The sequence below is a fragment of the Neovison vison genome, chromosome X (genome assembly GCF_020171115.1).
Source record: "Neovison vison isolate M4711 chromosome X, ASM_NN_V1, whole genome shotgun sequence".
In the NCBI taxonomy this organism is placed as follows: domain Eukaryota; kingdom Metazoa; phylum Chordata; class Mammalia; order Carnivora; family Mustelidae; genus Neogale; species Neogale vison.
In genome coordinates this window covers 92,844,745-92,869,571 of record NC_058105.1, presented here as the reverse complement: position 1 = coordinate 92,869,571, position 24,827 = coordinate 92,844,745, and the positions used below count along the sequence as shown (strand labels likewise).

At 42.0% G+C, this 24,827-nt stretch overlaps 1 protein-coding gene across 4 annotated transcripts in view; it reads right to left on the bottom strand.

The window, feature by feature from the left end:
* The window catches only part of EFHC2 (EF-hand domain containing 2), a 189,334-nt gene that overhangs the window by 148,893 nt on the left and 15,614 nt on the right, over positions 1-24,827 (bottom strand). For 3 of the 4 annotated variants that reach the window (XM_044235435.1, XM_044235436.1, XM_044235438.1), the window contains exon 2: positions 9,415-9,603. In XM_044235435.1, the coding sequence (XP_044091370.1) occupies positions 9,415-9,603 (189 nt within the window). Of the gene's footprint in view, positions 1-4,401; positions 4,914-9,414; positions 9,604-24,827 lie in introns of those variants that run through there. The other variant, XM_044235437.1, reaches the window with a different exon arrangement.

The following is a 24,827-nucleotide window of genomic DNA, read 5'->3' as shown; positions in this document are numbered from 1 at the left end:
TGTTAAGCATCTGCCTTCAGCTCAGGTCAAGATCTGAGGGTCCAGCATCAGGCTCCCTGCTCAGCAAGAAGTCTGTTTCTCTCTCTCCCTCTCCCTCTGCCCCTACCTCTTGTTCATGTTCTCTCTCTCTCACATACTCTGTGTCTCAAATAAATGAATTTTAAAAAAATCTTTAAGGAAGAGTAAATACCTATCCTCAAACTCTCTCAAAAATTTGAAGAAACATTTCCAAACTCATTCTATCAGGCTAGCATTACCCTAATACCAAAACCAAAGACACACACACACACACACACACACACACACAAGAAAAGTTACAGGCAATATCCCTGATAAATATAAAAGCAAAAAAGTTTCAACAAAATATCAGCAAACAGAATTCAATAATACATTAAAAGGACCATACACTATGATCAAGTGGGATTTTGCCCAGGAACACAAGGATGGTTCAGTAGCCGCAAATCAATCAATGTGATACACCAGATTAAAGGCCATATATGACAAACACATGACTAACATATCCAATGGTGAAAAGCTGAAAGCTTTTCCTCTAAGATCAGTAGCAACACAGGGATGCTCACTCTTGCCTCTTCTATTCAACATAGTAACAAATCCTAGCTGGAGCAAGTGGGCAAGAAAAAGAAATAAAAGGCATCCAAATTGGATAGGAAGAATTTAAACTGCTACCATTTGCAGACAACATTATATTTTACATAGAAAACCCTGGGGATTAAGGAGCACACTCATCATGGGGTGCCTGGGTTGCTTAGTCAGTTAAGTATCTGAGTCTTGATCTTAACTCAGGTCTTGATCTCAGGGTTATGAGTTCAAGCCCCACAGCACTGAGCTCCACACTGGGCCTGGGGACTACTATTTTTTTAATATTTTATTTATTTATTTGACAGACAGAAATCACAAGTAGGCAGAGAGGCAGGCAGAGAGAGAGGAGGAAGCAGGCTCCCCACTGAGCAGAGAGCCCCATGCAGAGCTCGATCCCAGGACCCTGGGATCATGACCTGAGCCAACGGCAGAGGCTTTAACCCACTGAGCCACCCAGGCACCCCCTGGGGACTACTTTTAAAAAAAAAAAGGCACATTCATGGTGATGAGCACTGAGTAATGTATAGAATTGTTAAATAACTACATTGTACAGCTGAAATGAATATAATACTATATGTTAAAAGTATACTGGAATTAAAGTTAAAACTTAATTAAAAAATACTTAGGAATAAATTTAACCTAGGAGGTAAAAGACCTATACCCTGAAAACTATAAGACATGGATGAAAGAAACTGAAGAAGACCCAAAATAAATGAAAAGACATACAGGGTCATGAATTGGATGAATAACTATTGTTAAAAAGTTCATACTACCCAAAGCAACCTATATAGATTCAATGCAATTCCTATCAAAATACCAATGGTGCAGTTTTCACAAAAACAGAATGGTCCTAAAATATGCATGGAACCACCAAAGACCCTGATTAGCCAAAGCAATCTTGAGAAAGAATAACAAAGCTGGAGGTATCATGCTCCATGATTTCAAACTATACTACAAAGCTACAGTAATCAGTACACTACTGGCACAAAAATAGACACATAGATCAATAGAAGAGAACAGAATCCAAAAATAAACCCATGCGTATATAGTTAATCAATCTTCAACAAAGGAGGCAGGAATATCCAATGGGAAAAAGACCATCTCTTCGACCAATGGTGCCTGGGAAACTGGTCAGCTACATGCAAAAGAATGAAGCTGGACCAGTTTCTTATACCATATATGAAAATAAACTCAAAGTGCATTAAAGACTTAAATGTAAGACCAGAAACCATAGAACTCCTAGGAGAAAACATAGGCAGTAAGTTCTTTGACATCAGTCTGAGCAGTATTTTTCTGAATGGGTTTCCTCAGGCAAAGGCAACAAAAGCAAAAATAAACAGAGCCACATAAAACTAAGAAGCTTTTGCTCAGTGAAGGAAACCATCAACAAAACAAAATCCCAAAATACTGAAAGAGAGAAGATACTTACAAATAATATAACTGATAAGGAGTTAATATCCAAAGTACATTTAAAAAAACTCACATAACTCATTATTTTTTTAAAAATCCAACATACAACTGGGCAGAGGACCTAAACAGAATTCTCCAAAAAAGACATATAAATGACCCACAGGCAGTGGAAGATCCTCAACTTAACTCATCATCAGGGAGACACAGATCAAAGCCACATCAAGGTATCACACCTGTCAGAACAGCTGGTACCAAAAAGACACGAAACAAGTGCTGGCGAAGATGTGGAGAAAAGGGAACCCTCGTGCACTGTTGGTAGGAATGCAAAATGCTGCAGCACTATGAAAAACAGCATGGAGGGGTCTCAAAAAATTAAAACTATAACTACCATATATGATTCAGCAATTCCACTTCTAAATATTAATCTGAAGAATATGAAAACACGAATTCAAAAAACTATATGTACCCCTGTACTCACTGTAGCATTACTCAGAAGAGTCAGGATATGGAAGCAACCTAAGTATCTACCAATGGGCGAATGGATAAAGAAGATGCCCAATAGGGGCGCCTGGGTGGCTCAGTGGGTTTGGGCCTCTGCCTTTTGCTCAGGTCGTGGTCCTGGGGTCTGGGATCGAGCCCCGCATCGGGCTCTCTGCTTGGCAGGGAGATTGCTTCCCCCCACCCTCTCTGCCTGCTTCTCTGCCTACTTGTGATCTCTATCAAATAAATAAATAAAATCTTTGAAAAAAAATCCAGCATTTAAAAAAAAAAAAAGAAGAAGAAGATGCCCTGTATATACGATGGAATGTTATTCATCCATAGAAAAGGAAATCTTGCTATTGGCAACACTATGGATGAGCCTAGAGGGCATTCTGCTAAGCAGAGAGGGGAAGCAGGCTCCCTCCCGAGCAGAGAGCCCGGTGTGGGGCTCGATCCCAGGACCCTGGGATCATGACCTGAGCTGAAGGCAGAGGCTTAACCCACTGAGCCACCCAGGTGTCCCATGTATGACTTCATTTCTATGTGGAATCTAAAAAACAGAACAAATGAACAAACAATACAAAACAGAAACAGACTCCTAGATACAAAGAACAACCTGGGGGTTGCCAGAGGGGACAGAATAGAGGGAGGGTCAAAATAAAGAAAGTGGGTTAAAAGGCACAAACTTCCAGTTATAAAATAAATAAGACGTGGGGATGCAATGTACAGCACAGTTAATAATATTATAACTCTTGGGACACTGAAAAATAAATATATATTACAACATGTATGTTGTAAACCCAAAACTAACAAAACATTGTGTTTCAACTGCATGCCAACAAAAAATAAATAAAAAATTTAAAACTTTTTTAGGGGCACCTGGGTGGCTCAGTCAGTTAAGCATCTGTCTTCGGCTGAGGTCATGATCCCAGGGTCATGGGATAGAGCCCCGCATCAGGCTCCCTGCTCACCGGGGAGCCTGCTTCTCCCTCTGCCTGCTACCCTCCCTGCTTGTGCTCCCTTTCTCTCTCTCTCTCTAACAAATAAATAAACAAAATCTTAAAAAAAATTTTTTAACTCTCTTAAAAAAAATCAAGGTGACCCAAGAGATCAAATTATGTTTTAAAAAGTTATGTTTATATTGCTCAAAGCATAAAGATTCACACAGTACTACATAATCAGCTTACCACAAACCCAATGTCAATGAATGCAAAGTTATTAAAATTCTAATTCTGTGGCCAGTAGTTCTGATTATAATTATTATGTTTACAATAGATGGAAAAAATGAAATAATATTTTTAAATACATGCATACCCCATAGGATCAACCTTTATCCTGCCATTTACTATAATAGAGTCATTTGCAAAACAGCAAACAAATTAGGCTAACTAGGAGTCACTGCCAAATGAAAAGAAATGAGAGTGTAATTATAGAGTCAATGCAAATGGTACTTAACATCCAGATAAAAGTCATATAAAAACATTCAGTTATTTGGGTATTTTAAACTAGTCTTTTTATAAAAGCGGCTAATGACAGATCATATACAGTAACCACAGCAGCAGATGATAAATTAGTAAATGCCATATTCCAATGAAACATGTAGGTACCTGGTGTCATTAGAAAGAACCCCAAGGCCAATAGATCCAAGATCTGGGCTCTGTTCTAGGATGAACAAGTGGGAATTTGCCTTGAGTCACAGACTAAATGTTATGCTTACTAAGACCAAAGTCTGAAGCACAGACTGCTAGCGTGAAAGGGCTTTTGAGATCAGCCCGCCGAGACCCTCATCAAGGTCCAGGTAAGTGAGGCTCAGAGAGGGAAAGTGACTAAAGCCACAGTCACACAGGCCATTCGTGAGGAGCACCTCCCAACACACAGCCTCAGGCTCCTGGTCCCTGCCCCACTTCTTACCAATGACTCCTCACTTACAGAGTGAGGAACAATCACCCGAGCCGCCTTCTTCCTCGCTGTCATGCTGAAATGATGGCTCGAACTAACTGGTGTGAGTGAGTATGCACTTGCTTGTATTCACGTGAATTCGACGAATTCGGGGTGCGGTGTGGGGGGTGGATGCAGTATCATGCAAAACAGGCCATCGGCATAAACCCTCCCAGGGCCAGTTAGGACCGTGTTTCTCAATGGCAGCAGGACTGGTATCTTAGGTATCGCGTTCACTCCGCCCGCAGAGAGACACGACACGTAGTTAAGGAGAGCTCTTTTATTCTTGCATGATAGCTTCTTACACTCCAGAGGATGCTTCTTCCCTGCTGGCCAGCGTGGGGCTTGCCCTGGGGCGCTCTCCGAGGACAGGGAGCCAGTGGCGAGCAGGAGGCGCGGCGGGGCGGCGGCCCGGGTCCTCTCGGCTCTGGCATGGCGGCGCTGGTGGCGGTGGCGGCTACTTGCGCTTTCCTTTCTCCAGGCTGCTGTAGCCGCTGCTCATGCTGCTGGTCCCGTCGCGCATGGGCCGCCTTCCCCCCGTGCAGGCGGCCAGGCAGGGGGTGCCGCGCCCGCCTGCCCCGCTAGGTTCCCGGCACGCGGCCCCAGCCGGAGCCGCCCGCCGTCCTGCTGCAGCTGCGGCCGCCGCTCACTCTCTCTCGGTCCTCCCGGCCCCTCCCAGTTATATGTTCATGGTCAGCCAATCACAGCAGGGTACATGAGTTAGGCGCGTGGACACTGCACTAAAGCATACAGGGCATGCAGAGATCACGCACAGAGCATGCAGGCGCCCGGTCCAATGAGGATTGCTTCCTCATCCGGATGAAGCTTGTTTATTCTAAAGCCTGACCGCACTGGCTCATTGCCAGCCGCCATCCCGTCCGGCCTGCCTTGTGGGGTCCCGGACACCCCGACACTTAGGGAGGACGTTGTCCCCCATCCAGGGTGGTCCTCTCCACATGGCAGTACTAGCTGGCCCATCACTAGTACTCAACAGGGGAAGGCACCTCCAGACTGGACATTGCCCTAGGCAAGGCCATTTAAAGCATCCAGATGAATGCCAACAAGCCATGGGAAACAACACATCAAAATTCCAAAAATGGTAAATAAGGATGGAATCAGTATTACTGATTTTTTTTTCCTTTTGCCTCCGCCTCCAATATGGCCCAGGATGGCAGTTCATGGATCTTGTCTTTATTTAAAATATTGCTAGTTCGGTCATCATGAATGTTGGCATTCGCTTTGATTCTTGACGATAGTTCATTAGAATACTATCCCGCTTGATCACTGAGGTTCTGGTGCCCCGTGAGTTCTGTCACCAAGTTAAGGGCCTCACTTGGCTCCATCTAGTCCCCGTCACTATGACAACCCAAAACACCTGCCCACATTTGCAAAGGCCTCCCTAGGTTCAGAGAACCTCTGAAATGGGGGCTGATTTTTCTCATACAACAAGAAGTCCAAAGACAGGCAGCCCAGGGCCTCCATGATGCCAAGATGGCTGCAGAATTAGGTCCTAGTTCCAGACAAGAAAACACAGATATGGCGAAGCGCAGGGGAAACATTATCAGCCGAGCCTCTTTTAATTAGGGAAAAAAACCAGATTTCCCAGGAACCCTACCCAGTAAACCTTCACCCAAATACCACTGGCCAGAAGCGAATCCCCTGACCAGCCCCCAGCCACAAGGAGCCTGAGCAGCTGAACCCTTTTCGGTTGTGTGGGCACAAGTCCAGCCACAATAACACCAGGGTTCCTTCTGTAAGAAGAAGGGGGGAGTGAGTGAAAGAGAAACAGCTAGAAATGTCTGCCATGGGGCCCATGCAACATAGTAAAGGCCGGCTCTTCTTGGTGATCGCAAATCACCTTTTCTCTGCTGGTGATCAGATGGTCTGCCTGGGCAGAGCAATATTATGGTCACTTCTAGAATTCCGGATAAACCCCAGAATGTCGTCTTAGGTTAGGCTCCATAGAAGCAAGGCCTGAAACAGGGATTCAGGTGCATGGGATTTATGGAAGGCACACTCTTTTCTTTCTTTTTTAAGACTTTGTATATTTATTTGAGAAAGAGAGAGAGAGACAGAGAGGGCATGAGCGAGCAGGGAAGGAGCGGAGGGCAGAGGAATGAGAATGTGAGGCAGCTCTGCACTGAGCACGGAGCCCAAATGGGGGTGCACCCCAGCTCCGTGAGACTATGACCTGAGCTGAAGCCAAGAGTAGGACTAAGTCAACTGACTAAGCCACCCAGGTGCCCCCAAGGGCACCCTCTTAGGAGAAACTTTTAAGTAGTGAGGGGAGGACCCAAGGGAAGGGAAATGAGCCAAGCAAGGATGCGATCGCACGTGAGGTTTTGCCTGGGCCTGATGCGCAGGGGGCCATGAGCCGAAATCCACAATACAGAGTTGTCTAGCCTTGAAGCAGCTCAGCTTTTTCACCCTTGATAAATCAGGCAGCCATCTGCCACCTCCTCTCACGGTGATGGGGCCAGTGCAACCATCCAGGTTTCTCTGGGTAATGCAATGTCCATCGGCCAAGAACACCACTCTGTGAAGGGTTACGGGTATGAGCTGTTTGCCAAAGCACGTGCTACAGCTGGGGGAGCTGGGTGCCCCACCCCTAACGTGGACCTGGGTGGGCACCAGGGCATCTGTGACAAAGAGTAGAGTTTGGGGACGCCTGGGTGGCTCAGTTGGTTAAGCAGCTGCCTTCGGCTCAGGTCATGATCCCAGCATCCTGGGATCGAGTCCCACATCGGGCTCCTTGCTCGGCAGGGAGCCTGCTTCTCCCTCTGCCTCTGTCTGCCTCTCTGCCTGCCTGTGCTCACTCTCTCTCCCTCTCTGTCTGACAAATAAATAAATAAAATTAAATTTAAAAAGCTATCTCTTTTAAAAAAAAAGAAAAAAAAAAGTAGAGTTTGATACACTTTCCAAAGAACTGCCTTTATTTCTATCTTGCACTGTTTGAGAATATAACCCTGGATATACTGCTATGATTAAAAGTCATTAGAGAACTGGCAACGAGTTAAAGATGTCTCATTTTTAAGAAAAATGATTAACAGGTGTTGACTTGTTTTGTTGAACCACGAACAGGAAAGCGCTTTATAATTTGCTCTGGGTATTAACCAGGATCCAGGCTGTAGTTCACAATCTCATCAGAGCACGTAAATATTTCATAGTCTTAGTGTCTCATTGAAAGCTCAATGAATATTTAATCGAAGTTGACCAACAAAATAACTGAAAGAATTATGTTGCATTTAGTTAGGCCTAAAATGAGCAAGCTCTTCATTTGCTCAAGTAGTTTGAAGCTAAAATCATTCCAACTTCATGAAATATTCTACATAATTTTATAAGTAATTAAAGGGCTGCAAAATAGGTTTGAAAGGCACATATTAAATATTGAGAAAAACAGGAAATAAAATGAATTTTCGACTTTCAGTGCAAAAGAATAGTTTAATATACTGTCAACTCCAACATTACTTATTCAGTAGTGGATGAGTTTAAACTATTGTCAATACCCTCTTTTTGACACAAAAAGTAAAAATAGAATCTTTTCTTTGTCACTTGCAAATTAAATATTCTAGAATGATGATGTGCAAACACCTATAAGATTGATATTAACAGGAAACCATGAACGAGCCAGCCATGTAAGTTAGCCCAGAAATTGCTTCTGAACTCCAGGTCCAACATTGGGCCAGGTACTGAAAATAATTTAAAAAAAAATTTTTTTTTAAAGACAGAGAGAAAGAGAAACAATGGTCCATGTTCAAAGTAGAGATGGTTTCCCTGGAAAGAAGCTTCCTATGCAGTCTGTTAGATCTCCATAAGTGTCAGAAATGGGCTTCAAAAAAAAATATGCACTCTAATTGATCAACCCTAAAACAGATGACACAGAATATGTCATTTCTATCAAATTTGGAGACATTTTAATTGGAACCAAAGTATTGCCAACTAATCCATGCTAAAGCTGCTAAAAACCACCTGGTAAACTTAGGGTATTAAGGTCTGAATTCTTTATCTAGTCCTGAATTACTTGTATTAAGATTTATTTTGGGCAGAGAGAGAGAGAGAGAGAGCAAGAGAGAACACACACATGCTCAAGCTGGGGGGAGGGGGCAGAGGAGAGAAAAAGCTAATCCCAGGCAGACTCCCTGCTCAGCGCAAAGCCTGACACAGGGCTCAATCTCACAACACCAAGATCACAACCTGAGCTAAAACCAAGAGTCAGACACTCACCTGAGCGACCCAGGTGCCCCACAGTCCTGAATTATTTTTTAATTACAGAATTTAAATAATCTAGTAACAGGTTCCTTTTTGGAAAACAGAACGTGAGCCACAATACAAGGTTGTCTCGTAAACCCAACACATCCATTGTGCTGTCTTATGGGCAATAATTGGTCATTCTGCAGTTTTCTTCCCTTTGATCTTAGTTCCTTTTAAAGATATTCAAATGGATCCCCTTTTTCAATTATCAATACGCCATGATATGTGTGTGTTATGTACACATATACATTCAGTTCAGGTTCTTGTCTAACAATGGCGCCTCTTTCATTCACTTCCACAATTCATACCCCATCACCCTTTGGTTCTGAGGGATGGGGAACCATAATTAGTATGCAGAAAAGAGAAGACATCTTTCTGTTGCTATTTAATGGCATGTTCCAAATCAAACAACATGATTTCATTAATGGCAACTCACGAACCAACAGTGACACTGACCAGACTCTAAGCGTCTACAGGAGGACAGATTATCCTGTCCAGGGGAGGAGAAGGGAGAAAGGTTGATAAGCATTAGCCAAGAAAGATAAACATTCAGTGTCCTGAAACCAGTGGGCCTGGTCAGAAAGAGGAGCGGTGGGGTGTTTTTCTTCTGCAATGTGTCTTTACAAAAGAACAAGCCTGAACATTTACATTGAGGGCTCGGATTTTCTCCAATATTTACTATATCATACATGTCACATTTTACAATTGCATTTTTCCCAGTGCCATAGGACTTACCTGCTTATCGAAAGCTACCCAGGATGGCGCATCACTTCCGATTCCTTTAGGAAATGCGCTATATTTAGGCTTCATCTTTTGCCCGAAAAGCAGTTCTCCACCAATCCCAGGTTTATCTTCACTCACCAGCATGCTCACATTGTTGCAAAAGCCCCAATGTTGAGATTTGTGGAACTTCTCCTTTCCCACCTGTGAACGCAAGCCACAACATAAAATGGCTGAAGTATGGCTTTCTGTCTTGCCCTACTCATTTTTTTTTTAAGATTTTATTTGTTTATTTGACAGACAGAGATCACAAGTAGACAGAGAGGCAGGAAGAGAGAGAGAGAGAGGGAAGCAGGCTCCCTGCTGAGCAGAGAGCCCGATGCGGGACTCGATCCCAGGACCCTGAGATCATGACCCGAGCCGAAGGCAGCGGCTTAACCCACTGAGCCACCCAGGCGCCCCAACCCTACTCATTTTTTTAAAAGGTAAACACATCCCCCATGGTTTATTTTTTCCATTACAAAATGCACCTTCTACTGGCAAATAATTATGATCCACCTTCATCCAGAAAGTTGGGTCACATTTTTAAATTCTATTCACTTTAGCAAATTCAAAACTTTGAAAAGCAATCAAGAAGAAACCCGATGCTCCATGCTATTTAAAATGGTTAAAAATAACAATTACTGCAAGTGAACATTTAGAGCATTAGCTTGCTAATTGGTCTATTCTACTTATTTGCCAAGAATGCAAATGGCGCTGGGGGGGGGGATCCTCTACTTCAGAGTGAAAATGTAAGTTTTCCTACGTAAGTCTAAACATTATTTGCACTGACACAGAAAAGAAAATCTTTTCCTTATTAAAATGAATGTAACAGGAAATTCCTCAGAGCTGACATTCTCATCCTTATTTTAAAAATGTGCCTTTCCTTTTCCTCACTCCCCTGCTGTCTTTTCTGGGGATCTGGGCACAGAGAGAAAAGCCTGGACGACGCTACCGAGGGTTGGCAAAGATGTGGGCCGACGTCAGCTCGCGTGCTCTGCTGCAGGGAAGTGAAGGAAAGAGTCCCTCAGAGAAGAAATCCAGCAATACCCAGGAAAGTGAGAAGTGCAGATGCCGTCTGGCCTAGCAAGTCCATTTGCAAATATCTTTTGCCTCTGTGCACAAGGAACTAAAGATAAATAATAAATATATCTATAACAAATGTAAATAAATATTTATTGTGCTACATATCATACATGGTGAACATCCATCCGCAGCCCTGAATAAAAAAAATAAAACAACTCCGATTACAGCAAAGCCATCTCTTGCTCCCCTCCCTGCCTTGCCTGTGGGTAGCCATTACCCTGAATTTGTCGCTGGAGTTTTAACATTTTTTTTGTCGGGGCAACTGTCTTTTGCAAAAGCATGACTCAGGGAATTCTGACCAGAGGTCTGAAAAGACCTCATTTCAAGGCAACCTATGAACAGCAGGAAATACTTGCCAATCTTCTATCGGATAAGGGGCTAATATCCAAAATATATAAAGAACTCCTACAACTCAATAGCACAAACACAAACAATACAATGAGAAAATGAGCAGAGCGTTTGAACAGTTACTTTTCTAAAGACGACACACAAATGGCTCAGTATCACTCAGCATCAGGGAAATGGAAATCAAAAGCCCAGTGACATATCACCTCACACCTGTGAGAACAGCTCCTGTTCAAAAAGACAAGACGTGGGGCGCCCGGGTGGCTCAGTGGGTTAAGCGTCTACCTTCGGCTCAGGTCATGATCTCGGGGTCCTGGGATCGAGCCCCGTGGCGGGAATCTCTGCTCAGCGGGGGGCCTGCTTCCCACTACCCCTCTGCCTGCCTCTCTGTCTACTTGTGATCTCTCTTTCTCTCTGTCAAATAAATAAATAAAATCTTGGAGCCCTTGTGTCCTGTAGGTGGGAGTGGGAATTGGTGCAGACATGGGGGAAGACAGTGTGGAGGTCCTGAAAATATTACAAACAGAACTACCTAGCACACAATCCAGCAAGTCCTCTGGGTATTTATCTATAAAAATATCACTCAAAAAATATATACACCTCTGTGTTTGCTGCAGCATTATTTACAATAGCTTCTAAAACATGATAAAAATGTAAGTGTCCACCAATGAATCAATGGATAAAGAAAACACAAGATACACACACACACAATTATTCAGCCATAAAAAAATGAATGAAACCTTGCCATTTGTGACAACATGGATGGACCTTGAAGGCACTATGCTAAGTGAAATGAGACAGGAAAAGATAAATATCATCTGATCTCATTTATATGTAGAATCTTAGAAACAAAAAACAAACGAACAAACAAACAACAAAACACAACAGGCTCACAGATACTGAGAACAGACTGGCGGTTGTCACAGGTGGGAGTGGGAGGGAGAATGGGTGAGGGGGTCAAAAGGAATAATTATCTAGTTATAAGTTCTAGGATGTAATGTATAAAATGGTTATTATAATTCATATTGTACTGTATTATTTGAAAGTCTCTAAGAGTAAATCTTAAAAGTTCTCATCAAGCTCTGGGCGTTGTATGTAACTGATGAATTATTGCACACTATATCTGACACTAATGTACTATATGTTGGCTCATTGAATCTAAATTTTAAAAAGTTCTCATCCCAAGAAAAAAAACTTTCTACGTGTGGCGGCAGATGCTAACTAGACTTAATCATTTTGCAATATATACAAATACAGAATCATTTGTATACCCAAAACTAATATAATGTGTCAATTATACCTCAATCAAAATAAAAAATACAATACTCAATGTTAGAAAGAATGAAGAGAAAAAAAAAAGACCCAGTTTCCTCTTGTAAATGAAGGCAGCCTGGAACAATCAGGAAGGGCCTGAGCAGCCCCATGCATGGGAGACAAGGCCACAACAGCTGCCCTGGAAGGATGAACAACCCAGCTCAAAGGCTATGACAGGGAGGCCAGAGGCGGTGGTTAAGATGGTGAGCTGCAGCCTGGCTTTGTCCCTTGGAGAATCCATTGTCATGACCGCTACCAAGCTCTGACTCCCCCTCCCCCACAACCCTGCCACTCATACACGTTCAGATTACCACAAGCCAATCCCAAATCACCAAAGCAAAGCAAAAACTGGGTTGGTTAAAACGAATGCTAGAGTTTCCTCCAGCATTTCCATGAATGCTGCCTCTTTTTTTTTTTTTAAGCTTTTATTTATTTGAGAAAGAAGAAGAGAAGGAGAGAAGGAGGGAGAACTTGAGAGGGGGGAGGGTCAAAGAGAGAAGCAGACTCCCTGCTAAGCAGTGACCCTCCCCCCACCCTGCTCCCCCACCCCCGACTCAATCCTCCAGCTCCAGGATGACAACCTGAGTTGAAGGCAGTACTTAACCAACTGAGCCACCCAGACACCCAACACTGTTCCCTCTTTTAAAGCAAGTAATCTCAGAGGCTCCAAGGAGTTCCTGTGGCTGCTCCCTGCGCATACCCACTGCCCCTTCAGCTCTTATGCCATTCTGCCTCACATTGTGTATTACAACTTTGTGCATTCACTCTTTGAAAAAAATAAATTAATAAAAATAAATAAAATAAAGCAAGTCCTTTCAGGCAATCACAAACTCACCTCAGGTCAAACCAACACATGTTTCTTAAGCATCTGCTGTATTCCAAGCTGTATGCCAGATTTACTAGTTAAAATAAGCATAAGATGCAGCCTCCACCCTGAAGAAGAAATCCACAGTCTTGCTGATGAGATACTATTCAGATCTAAGAAACAACTAGAAAACAGTACAGGTACCATTTCTGACCACTCACTGTGAGCTAGACTCCAGAGGGCTTTCTGTACATTATCTCATTTCACCATCACCAAACTATCTGATAGGTTTTATTATTGCCATTTTTACCAATGAGGAAACCAAAGTAGAGGGAAGTAGACTAGCATACCCACAGGGAAGCTGGAACTAGTGAAGCCTGCCTCTGAACTTAAGTTCATGTGACCTTAAGCTCTGGTCAGCCAGGCTGGAGGAGCAGTGGTGAGGTCCCATGGATAAATGGATCCTGTCCTGGGCAGGGAGGAACAGGATGACTCGGACAGCAAAGGACAGGTAAGGATGTTGGGGACAAGGTTACATGTAATGCACGGCAGCTGAGCTGACAGCACCCAGCAGGAGGGGCAAGAGAATAGTGAGTCTAATAAAAAAGGACAAGTTCAAGTTTAGAAAGAGGGTAAGACTGTAGAATACATAAGGAGGTCTATACTATGGAAAGCCTCACATTTAACTACTGTATACATCTGAAATAAAAATAAAATAATCAAGAATCTCACCCCTGGATATATATCTCAGAGAAATTCTCACAGTAGTCAATAAGTGTTTAAATATGAGAACGTGTCACGGTGTTTTGGGGAAGTGGAAGGTAATCTAGAGATCTGTGTTGATGAAATCAACAAGAAAATATGGTTTAATGGTAGATGTTAATTTCACCTCACTGCTTGACGCAATAAACCAAGCACTAAATCAGATGCATTAGCTCACGGTGCCACAACAAAATACCATACACTGGGTGGTTGAAACAACAGAAACTGGCTTCTCAGTTTGTCCTCACGGGGTACTGAAACAGACAGCAAGCTCTCTGGTGTCTCTTCTTAAAAGGGCACTAATCTCTTCATGGGGCCCCACCCTCATGACCTCCTCTACATCTCATTACTTCCCAAGGCCCCATCTCCAAATACCTTCACACTGGGGGTTGAGGCTGCAACACAAGAATCTGGGGAGGGCACATTTCAGTCCATAGCACCAAATGTACATACAGCAACACAGATCCTTCAAACATTGTTGGTTGAAAAAAAATGATTATCTATAATAATAATTACATTTCTGTTTTTAAAAATACACACACACACACACATACACATGCACACACACACACACACACACACACAGTGTTACATATTTTGCAAGGAAACATACAGGTTCCAGAATGTGCATCAGAGGTATTTATATGGAAGCTTATGTAAAGCGGCAAAAGAAGGAGATTAAGGTTTAGGACCAATACGGAATAAAAATACCTAAAACCAGGGATGGAGCTTGCACAGGTCAATGACGTAATGCCAGAAATAGACGAATATAATGAATTCACCTCTTTGTGCCAGACATTAAAAAACCAACAAACAAAGGTGAGTTGGAAAAAAATGTGAGAGGCAGGCAGACTTAGCGAGCTGTTAGTGCATGAGCAGGCACAAATGAGAAAGGACAGCACAAGGGAGGCACAATGAGAATGGGAAGGAAGGGACATTCTAGATATAGAACAGGGGGCCTCGAACTATCTTTGAAGAAGGGCAACTTGATGGTTTTCCCAAAACTGCTTCAGACTAATACCTTTCCAATATACAATAAAATTAATTATAAGAAATTGAAATAAATACAAAGACATACAAAGACTTACAAGCCCACTGATCACACCCTTGGATATCATAGCAATGTCAAATTGCCTTATAAACTTCTAAACAATCTGAGGGGTTTGAAGTGGTGGGGGGGTGGGAGGTTGGGGTACCAGGTGGTGGGTATTATAGAGGGCACAGCTTGCATGGAGCACTGGGTGTGGTGAAAAAATAATGAACACTGTTTTTCTGAAAATAAATAAATTGGAAAAAAAATTGCCTTATAAACTTCTAAAGACTCCCAGTGTCTCACACACACATGCCACATTTTGAGTGGCACTGCCATAGCCACTATCAGGTGAAGAAACCAACGTCTGATTGGATGTGTTATAGAAGGAAGAGTGAGGGGAGGTGATTTGAAAGTTTCACGCAAGCCTCACTTCCACTTTGGAAGGGTTGGGAAGCAGAAGATGAGAGAGGAAAAGCACTAAAAAGGATGAAGGAAGGGAACCTGGCTGGCTCAGTCACTTAAGCATTTGCCTTCGGATCAGGTCACGATCCTGGAGTCCCAGGATCAAGTCCCACGACACGCTCCCTGCTCAGCAAGGAGTCTACTTCTGCCTCTGATCTTCCCTCTCATGCTCTTTCTCAAATAAATAAAGCTTTTTAAAAATTAAAAAATAAATATATAAAAAGGATGAAGGACTTCCATCAGCTGACCCCTTAGCCTACCTATTGACACAGCTCCTGGGCTCAGTTTCTCATTTCTGAAATTTCTAGTGGATACCAAAACAGTAGACTAAACCTGAAGCACTTTCAGAGAGTCTAGTCCTTCCTTTCCACCACCACAGCAGCAAAGAGCAGAGGGAGAGGGTAGAGGAGAAGTGCCGGCTCCCTACCCCCAGACATGTACACGTACACAACTGCTATGAACTCTTGTTAGCACATTTTTGCCCAGCTAGTGACAGTGACTAAGAATACAAAAAAACAGAGCCTTATATCTTAGATATATTTTTAAAATTTGAGACAGAGACAGTGCTAGGGGTTAGGAGCAGAGGGAGAGGGAGAAACTTAAAGCAGACTCCATGCTGAGTGCAGAGCACGAGGCAGGGCTCACTCTCACAACACTGAGATCACAATCCGAGCTGAAACCAAGAGTCCACTCCTAACCGACTGCACCACCCAGGCACCCACAGAGCCTTTGTTTTATTTTTAAATATTTTATTTATTTATCAGACAGAGAGAGAATGCACAAGCAGGGAAGCAGCAGGCAGAGGGAGAATCAGGCTCCCCACTGAACAAGGAGCCGGATGCAGGACCTGATCGGAAGACCCTGGGATCATGACCACAGCCAAACGTAGAGGCTTAACCCATTGAGCCATCCCAGGCGTCCCAGAGCCTTTTATTTTATGACATAAGACCCATCAATGCTGTGAACATTGAGAAACTACAATACGTAAATTCAGAAAATAATTCAATCGAGTTCCTGTTAAATCCATCAGAATCCTAGAGGAAAACATAGGCAGTAACCTCTTCAATATCAGCCATAGCAACTTCTTTCAAGATATGTCTCCAAAGGCAAAGGAAACAAAAGCGAAAATGAACTCTTGGGACTTCATCAAGACCAAAAGCTTCTGCACAGCAAAGGAAACAGTCAACAAAACAAAGAGGCAACCCACGGAATGGGAGAAGATATTTGCAAATGACAGTACAGACAAAAGGTTGATATCCAGGATCTATAAAGAACTCCTCAAACTCAGGGCACCTGGGTGGCTCAGTGGGTTGAACCTCTGTCTTTGGCTCAGGTCATGATCTCAGGGTCCTGGGATCGAGCCCCGCATCAGGCTTTCTGCTCAGCAGAGACTGCTTCCTCCTCTCTCTCTGCCTGCCTCTCTGCCTACTTGTGATCTCTGTCTGTCAAATACCTAAATAAAATCTTAAAAAAAAAAAACTCCTCAAACTCAACACACACAAAACAGACAATCATATCAAAAAATGGGCAGAAAACATGAACAGACACTTCTCTAATGACATACAAATGGCTACCAGACACATGAAAAAATGTTCATCATCACTAGCCATCAGGGAGATTCAAATTAAAACCACATTGAAATACCACCTTACACCAGTTAGAATGGCCAAAATTAGCAAGACAGGAAACAACATGTGTTGGAGAGGATGTGGAGAAAGGGGAACCCTCTTACACTGTTGGTGGGAATGCAAGTTGGTGTAGCCACTTTGGAGAACAGTGTGGAGATTCCTCAAGAAATTAAAAATAGAGCTTCCCTATGACCCTGAAATTGCACTACTGGGTATTTACCCCAAAGATACAGATGTAGTGAAAAGAAGGGCCATCTGTACCCCAATGTTTATAGCAGCAATGGCCACGGTCACCAAACTGTGGAAAGAACCAAGATGCCCTTCAACGGACGAATGGATAAGGAAGATGTCCATATACACTATGGAGTATTAAGCCTCCATCACAAAGGATGAATACCCAACTTTTGTAGCAACATGGACGGGACTGGAAGAGATTATGCTGAGTGAGAGAAGTCAAGCAGAGAGAGTCAATTATCAGATGGTTCCACTTATTTGTGGAGCATAACAAATAGCATGGAGGACATGGGGAGATGGAGAGGAGAAGGGAGTTGAGGGAAATTGGAAGGGGAGGAGAACCATGAGAGACTGTGGACTCTGAAAAACAACCTGAGGGTCTTGAAGGGGCAGGGGGTGGGAGGTTGGGGGAACCAGGTGGTGAGTCTTAGGGAGGGCACGTATTGCATGGAGCACTGGGTGAGGTGCAAAAACAATGAATACTGTTACGCTGAAAAGAAATTAAAAAAAAAATTGATGAGCAATGTCTCCATCCAAAGAGGACCAGCTACATACTTGTTAAATACTTCCAATTCTTTTGCTGAATACAATTAAATTGGCCAGACCTAACTCTTAAAAAGAATACTTTAAGTATGAAAGGAACTATTACTAAAATTTTTCCTAAAGTTTTGGCTTGTGGGTTGTAAATTCATACACTCAAACCCAAACACACACTTCCCTAAAGTTTAGTAATGCCGGTTTCTATGGTTATTCTCATCAACATAGCACACAAAATGCCATTTCTGCATTATCAGAGTGTTAGTGGGAAATTTCTTTTTTTTTTAATTTGAAAGATTTTATTTATTTATTTGACAGACAAAGATCACAAGTAGGCAGAGAGGCAGGCAGAAAGAGGAGGAAGCAGGCTCCCTGCGGAGCAGAGAGCCCGATGTGGGGCTCGATCCCAGGACCCTGGGATCATGACCTGAGCAGAAGACAGAGGCTTAACCCACTGAGCCACCCAGGCGCCCCTGTTAGTGGGAAACTTCAGTTCAAAACTGCATATATCAGAAACTAATTGCTCGAGGATTTGTTCGGTATGACGTGAAAGTCCATACGGCACTTGTTTCAAATGTCTGCCCCTCCCCACGTGCGCAGGCACTTGACATTTGCTGATGCAATCTCTTAGGACCACTTGTTAACCTGTCCCCTGCCCCAGTGACTGCAATATGGTACTTAGTCTCAGTCCCAAACTGGACAAAGGTCTTAGTGAATGACAAAGTGAGGAATATACAATCCCCAGAAACCGCGCTCCCTCCGTGTCTCAACTCCCTGGGTCCCACCATGGCTGCGAGATCCAGACTCCCCTTGATGTTTCACTTCAAATTAATAGCTGATACCACCACCCCCTTCCCTGTTGCTAAAAATTAGAAGAGCAACTTTATCACACGCTCAGATTGATTACTGAATAGTCAGTGAATTGTCAAGGCCACGACGGAAACCATAAAGCTAAGCCAAACTGAGAAGCAGCCTCTAGTCATTAGTATCCTGAGAAGTTTATCCATTTCTTTCTCTTTTTTTTTTAACATCTTAATTTTATTTTGTTTTTTTCAGTGTTCCAAGATTCATTGTTTATGCACCACACCTGGTGTTTATCCATTTCTAATCTCTCCTTCAGAGTTCCGGCACGTCAGAATCTCGCTGTTTCTTTCTGGACTGCCCGGAGAAGCCCAGATGCTTGACAACCACATGACAAAGTCAAGGAAGAGTGAGGTGCTTGGTAAGAAACTGACAGCTCATTAGGGCCACCCTAAGCTGGAAGCCTATCTTCGCGGATATGAATATCATTCCTGTGGCCCTAACAGCCAACGTGCCCAGCACCATTTTAAGTACTTTAAAAGCCTTTGATCCTCTTCATTTCAGAGCGAATCTCAGAGAATGCTTTGTCATTATTCCCATTTTGTAGATGAGGATACTCAGACACGTTGGGGGTGTGGGGGGGGTTGGGGGTGGTTTAAGTCATTTGCCCAAGGTCACTCAGCTGCTGTGGGTGACTGTTAAGTGCTTCGTCCAGGAGGCAAACTCAAGAAGTGAGCCTTTAAACATGGGACCTTGCGCTGTTTGTGCCTGTTCAAGGAATGTGCTAGAGCTCCCCTTATTTACATCAACAAGATTGAATTAACACTTTTTAAAAAATTTATTTATTTGACAGACAGATGACAAGTAGGCAGAAAGGCAGGCAGAGAAAGAGGAAGAAGCAGGCTCCCTGCTGAGCAGAGAGCCCAATGAGGGGCTCAATCCCAGGACGCTGGGATCATGACCTGAGCCGAAGGCAGAGGCTTTAACCCACTGAGCCACCCAGGCGCCCCTGAATTAACACTTTTAATTTGACAAATACACTAACGCAAATGACCACCAGGACCACCAACAGACAAGCTAAAGGGACCTAAACATTAATAGCAGTTTTCATCACCCCTTCCTCAAAACCAGAACCGGTATTCGAGAGTGCTGTAGAAAGCCCTTCCCAGTTACCGACAATTACTGGAAACCTAAGGACTGAAGATAGCGAGTTTGAATTTCCTATTTCCATGTACGTTCTTGAAAACTTACTTTTCTGCCTTTGGAGGTTAATGGAAAAATAGAATATAGAATTACCTAAAATGATCATTCTCAGATATTCCTGCTTGATCAAGTTTGGGTCTAGTTTGCTTCTATTCCATCGATAGTTTGGGGGTTTTCCCCCCTCCCTTCGTATCATATTTATTTTAGGAACACATTTTCTCTTTTCTTCTTTTCTGTACTTTCATAGAGCAAAAAAGTCACTCAGTAGATGCTATGAACCTCCCAGAGAAAATAACAACGAAATTGCCTCAGGTAGAGTGGGATCTTGGAGTGCACGAAAGAGCATGAAAGCTATTATTACTTATTAATAAAGCTAAATCACTCAAAAACAAAGCCCAAATGTAAAAATAAAAAAGCCAAGTTAAAGTAACCTTCAAACATTTTTTTTCAGCTAATTTTCTTCTCTTTCCAAACCTAAGCTGGAAAATTATTGTGCTCATGATTCTCAGCCATCAGCTCAATAGAATAGTGACATTGCTTTAGTATATTTAATAATGTATTTAAATCAGTAGAGTGGAAGATAAAGGTCAATAAGATCTAAAGAAATGTGCAGCCCCTTCCTCAAAAAACTGATTTTTTTTCTCTAAATAATTCAGTTCAAAGCACCAATCAATAAAAAGAATTCTAAAGGCTTCCCCAGCAAAGTCAGTTAAAATCACTGGCTGATTATAGCTGATCAGTACATCCTACCCAAATTGCTTCTCCCTTGCCTATCTCCATTTAGAAGCCAGAAAAGCCAAAACACTCCACGTATTTCCTCAGCCTCCTTTTCAGAAGTCTGTTCTGGGATTCTGGAAAAGGCTTTTGTCCCCTTGAGCCAAGAGACAAGTGACACTGCCCCTAGCTCATCCCTTTTTGCCTTGAGATGCATACATGATGTCTAGAGCTGCGGCAGCCACCTTGGGATCATGGGGAGGACACTGGAAATGGTGGCTCAAAGTTGAGCCTTTAAATGTGTGCCAGTAGCCACTGACCTCCAGACTTCTGGCTCAGCGAAAAAAAAATAAATCCCTGCTTCTTTAAGCCTCTATTAGTCAGATATTCCATTATTCACAGTAGAAAGCATAACATACTAATGCATTTAGTTTCTAAAAGCTGTGCTTGACTGCGGTTGGTGTTTTTTTTTTTTTTAACAGAGTAAGAGGAGTAAGTGACCTAATGGGTAATTTTCTTTATACATTGACAAAAAAAAAAATCTCTTCTCAAACTCTGAGCACAACAAATATTAGTAAAATTTATCACCTTCACTGAACTAAGGGATCTAGCTGAAATTAATTCTTGAATTTATGAAGAGCAGCCACTGGTTCCACTGAGAAGACAAAGAATGGAAAATACAAAGGCAGCTGTGAGGGATATACACATGGGCAATGTACCTGGAGACAGAAACCAGGAGTTCATGACCTGGCCTGGTACCTTCTTAAAGGATATTATGGAGGAAAGTCTACCTCAAGGTAAAACAAGAGAGTTGTTCAGGGAATGGAGGTTCATGAACGCATGGATGCGGGTGTGCACATGCGTCAGCATGCAAGGGGTAGAACGCTGACTTTAGCGCCCAACCCCCAAATTCAACACTCCTATAATAACACACCAGCTAGCACAGTATCTGATGCAAGCTGAGGGTCAAAGAAGATGGCATGAAAAAACAAAGTGCTTGCAACACGGACTTGCCTCCTTCCCCCAGCAGTCTGGGGGTAATAGCCATAGATTCAAAAATGATGGGTTAGAGTAGAGGGGTGAGATACAAGGGAAGCACACCTTCCAGCTAGATTTGGTGAACTGCTAAAGACTTTCAGAGGTAGAGGCAGATGTGTCCCCTAGCTGTGAGGACAGTAGATGACAGAGGCCCAAGGGTGGGAGGGGGTAGTGATTGTGCAATTGTGCTGAGTGTGTTTTGGGACTAGAATCTGAAAATTTGCATCAGTAGTCCCTGATCCCACAAAAGCAAAGACTGAAGCAAAAATTATAATCCAATACTTGTAACAATAATATTGAGAAGTGGGAAAGGTATAGGGACCTAAACAGAAGTGAGGTTTCCATGCTTCATTTGAAGTAGTAGAATGCTGATAGTTACAGACCACAGTCTATGTAAATCATCCATATATACTGTAAGATCCAGAACAACCACTATGTAACTATACTAAGAGAATCCCTCAACATAGTGATTTGACAATTCTATCATGTAACTGTCACCACAGTGTGGTCACCATACAAGGTTATCACAGTATAATTTTTTTTTAAGATTTTATTTATTTATTTGACAGAGACAGGGAGTGAGAGAACACAAGCAGGAGGAGCAGCAGAGGGAGAGGGAGAAGCAGGCCTTCTACTAAGCAGGGACCGCAACATGGGGGCTCCCAGGACACTGGGATCATGATCGGAGCCGAAGGTAGATGCTTAACTGACTGAGCCACCCAGGCGTTGCAATCATTACAGTATTATTGACTATATTCTCTATGCTCTACTTTTCATCCCTGTGCATTATTTATTTTACAACTGGAAATTTATACCACTTAGTCACTGTATTGAACACCAGAAACTAATATAACATTGCATGTCAATTATACTTCCATAATAAAAAAAAATTTTTAAGCATATACTCTCCAAAACACTATAAATAAATCAAGATGGAAACCTAACAACAACAACAACAAAAGTTCTGGTATCCCATGGGAAGAGCAGAAAAAAGAAACAGAGGAAAGAAACAGAAAACAGAAATAATATATCAGACATAATCATTAACACACCAAAACCCACCTTGTATGTAAATGACCAAATACATTAATCAAAAGGCAGATTTGCAGAGTGAATTTATAAAGCATGACCAACTACATGCTGATCACAGGGAACTCACTTCAAATTCAAGGACAGAAATCAGTTAAAAGTAAAGATACGAAAAAGATACACAAGGCAAATACTAATTTTAAAAAAAGCAAAAGTGGGGCGCCTGGGTGCCTCAGTGGGTTAAGCCGCTGCCTTCGGCTCAGGTCATGAACTCACGGTCCTGGGATCGAGTCCCGCATCGGGCTCTCTGCTCAGCAGGGAGCCTGCTTCCTCCTCTCTCTCTCTGCCTGCCTCTCTGCCTACTTGTAATCTCTCTCTGTCAAATAAATAAATAAAATCTTTAAAATAAAAATAAAAATAAAAAAAGCAAAAGTGGCTCTATCAGTAACTGATACATTAGACTTCAGAGCAAAGAAAATTACTAGAGCAAATAGAGCCTTTATATAATGATAAAAGAATCAATCCACCAGAAAGACACAACAAACTTAAATGTGTATGCACCAAATGGCAAAACGTCAAAATATATGAAGCAAAACCAGTAAACTTAAAGGAGAAATAGATAAATCCACAATTACAGTTGGGGACTACAGCAAACCTCTGGGCAACCAACACATGTAACCAACAGATCCTAATTGACTTATATAGAACCCTCTACCCAACAAGAGCAGAATACATATTCTTTTCAAGTGTGTGTGGAACAATAACCAAGTTAGACCATACTCCAGACCATAAAAGCGACTTTGGCAAATTCAAAAGAATTAAGATCATACAGATTGTATTTGATGATAATGGCAATGAACTAGAAATTAATAACAGAAGGACAACAGGAAAAACCTCCAAATGTTTGGAAATCAAACAACACACTTTTCAACTGTATATGGGTCAAGAAGGAAAGCTCAGAAACTTTTTTAAAAATAGGTAGAATAGAAAGAAAATGAAAATGCAACATATCAAAATATGTGGAATGTACCTAAAACAGTAGGGGGAAATTTGCACTAAATACCTACATTAGAAATAAGGAAAGGAGACACCCAGGTGGTCCAGTCAGTCAAGCGGCCGACTTTTGGTTTCAGCTCAAGTCGTGATCTCAGGGTCGTGGGATCCAGCCCCATGTCAGGCTCCACGCTCAGTGAGGAGTCTTCTTGAGGTTCCCTCTCCCTCTCTCTCTGCCCTTGCCCCTCAACACTGCTCTCTCACTCTCTCTCTAGAAAATAAGTAAATCTGAAAAAAAAAAAAAAGAAAGAAATGAGGAAAGGTCTCAAATCAATCCCCTATGTTCCTACTTAGAAAAAGAAGAGTAAAATAAATTTTTTTAAAAAGCCCAAAGAAGGGAATAATAAAGATTAGAGCAGAAACCAGCAAAATTAAAAAAAAAAAAACAGTAAAACCGAGAAAGTCAAACACAAAACTTGTTCTTCAAAAAATACATATTCATAAAATTAATCTCTAGCAAGACTGAAAAAGTTTTTAAAAAGAGTTAAGATACAAATCACCAATATCAGAAATGAAATAGGATATTTTAATAGATGCCATAGCCATTAAAAAGATAGTAAGGGAACACTCTGACCAACTTTACACACATAAATTGAACAACTTAAAAAAGTGAACCAATTTCTCAAAACCACAAACTCCGAAAGCTCAGCCAAGATGAAATAATCTGAAGAGTAACCTTTAAAGAACCTGAATTTACAACTAAAGCCAAAAAGAAATCCCTATGCCCAGCCGGCTTTACTGGAGAATTTTGCCCAATATTTAAATAAGAATTAACAGCAAGTTTATACAGTCTCTTCCTGAAAATAAAAAGGAGGGAACTATCCCCAGCTTATTTTATTAAGTCAATATTATCTTGATACCATACCATAGAAGACAGTTCAAAATCAGAAAACTACAGACCAAAATCTCTCTTGAACATAGATGTAAAAATCCTCCACAAAAAAATTAGCAAACTGAGTCTGGCACTGTATGAAAAGAATTATACACTATGACCACCTGAGATTTATTATGCAAGACTAGGTCAACATTTCAAAATCAATGTAATTTACCATATCAACAAATGGAGAAAAAAAATGATCATATCAAGTAATACAAGTTAAACACATTTGTTAAATGCAACACCCATTCATGTTAAAGACCCCCAAATAATTAAGAATATAGGGGAATTACTTGATAAAGATCATCTACCAAAAATCTATAGCTAACCTCACACTTAATAGTTAAAGACTAAATGCTCTCCCAAAATCAGGAACAAAGCAAGAATGTCTGTTCTACTCATTCAACACATTAGTAGAAGTTCTACCCACCATGGGAAGCCAAGAATAATAAATTAAAGGGATACAAA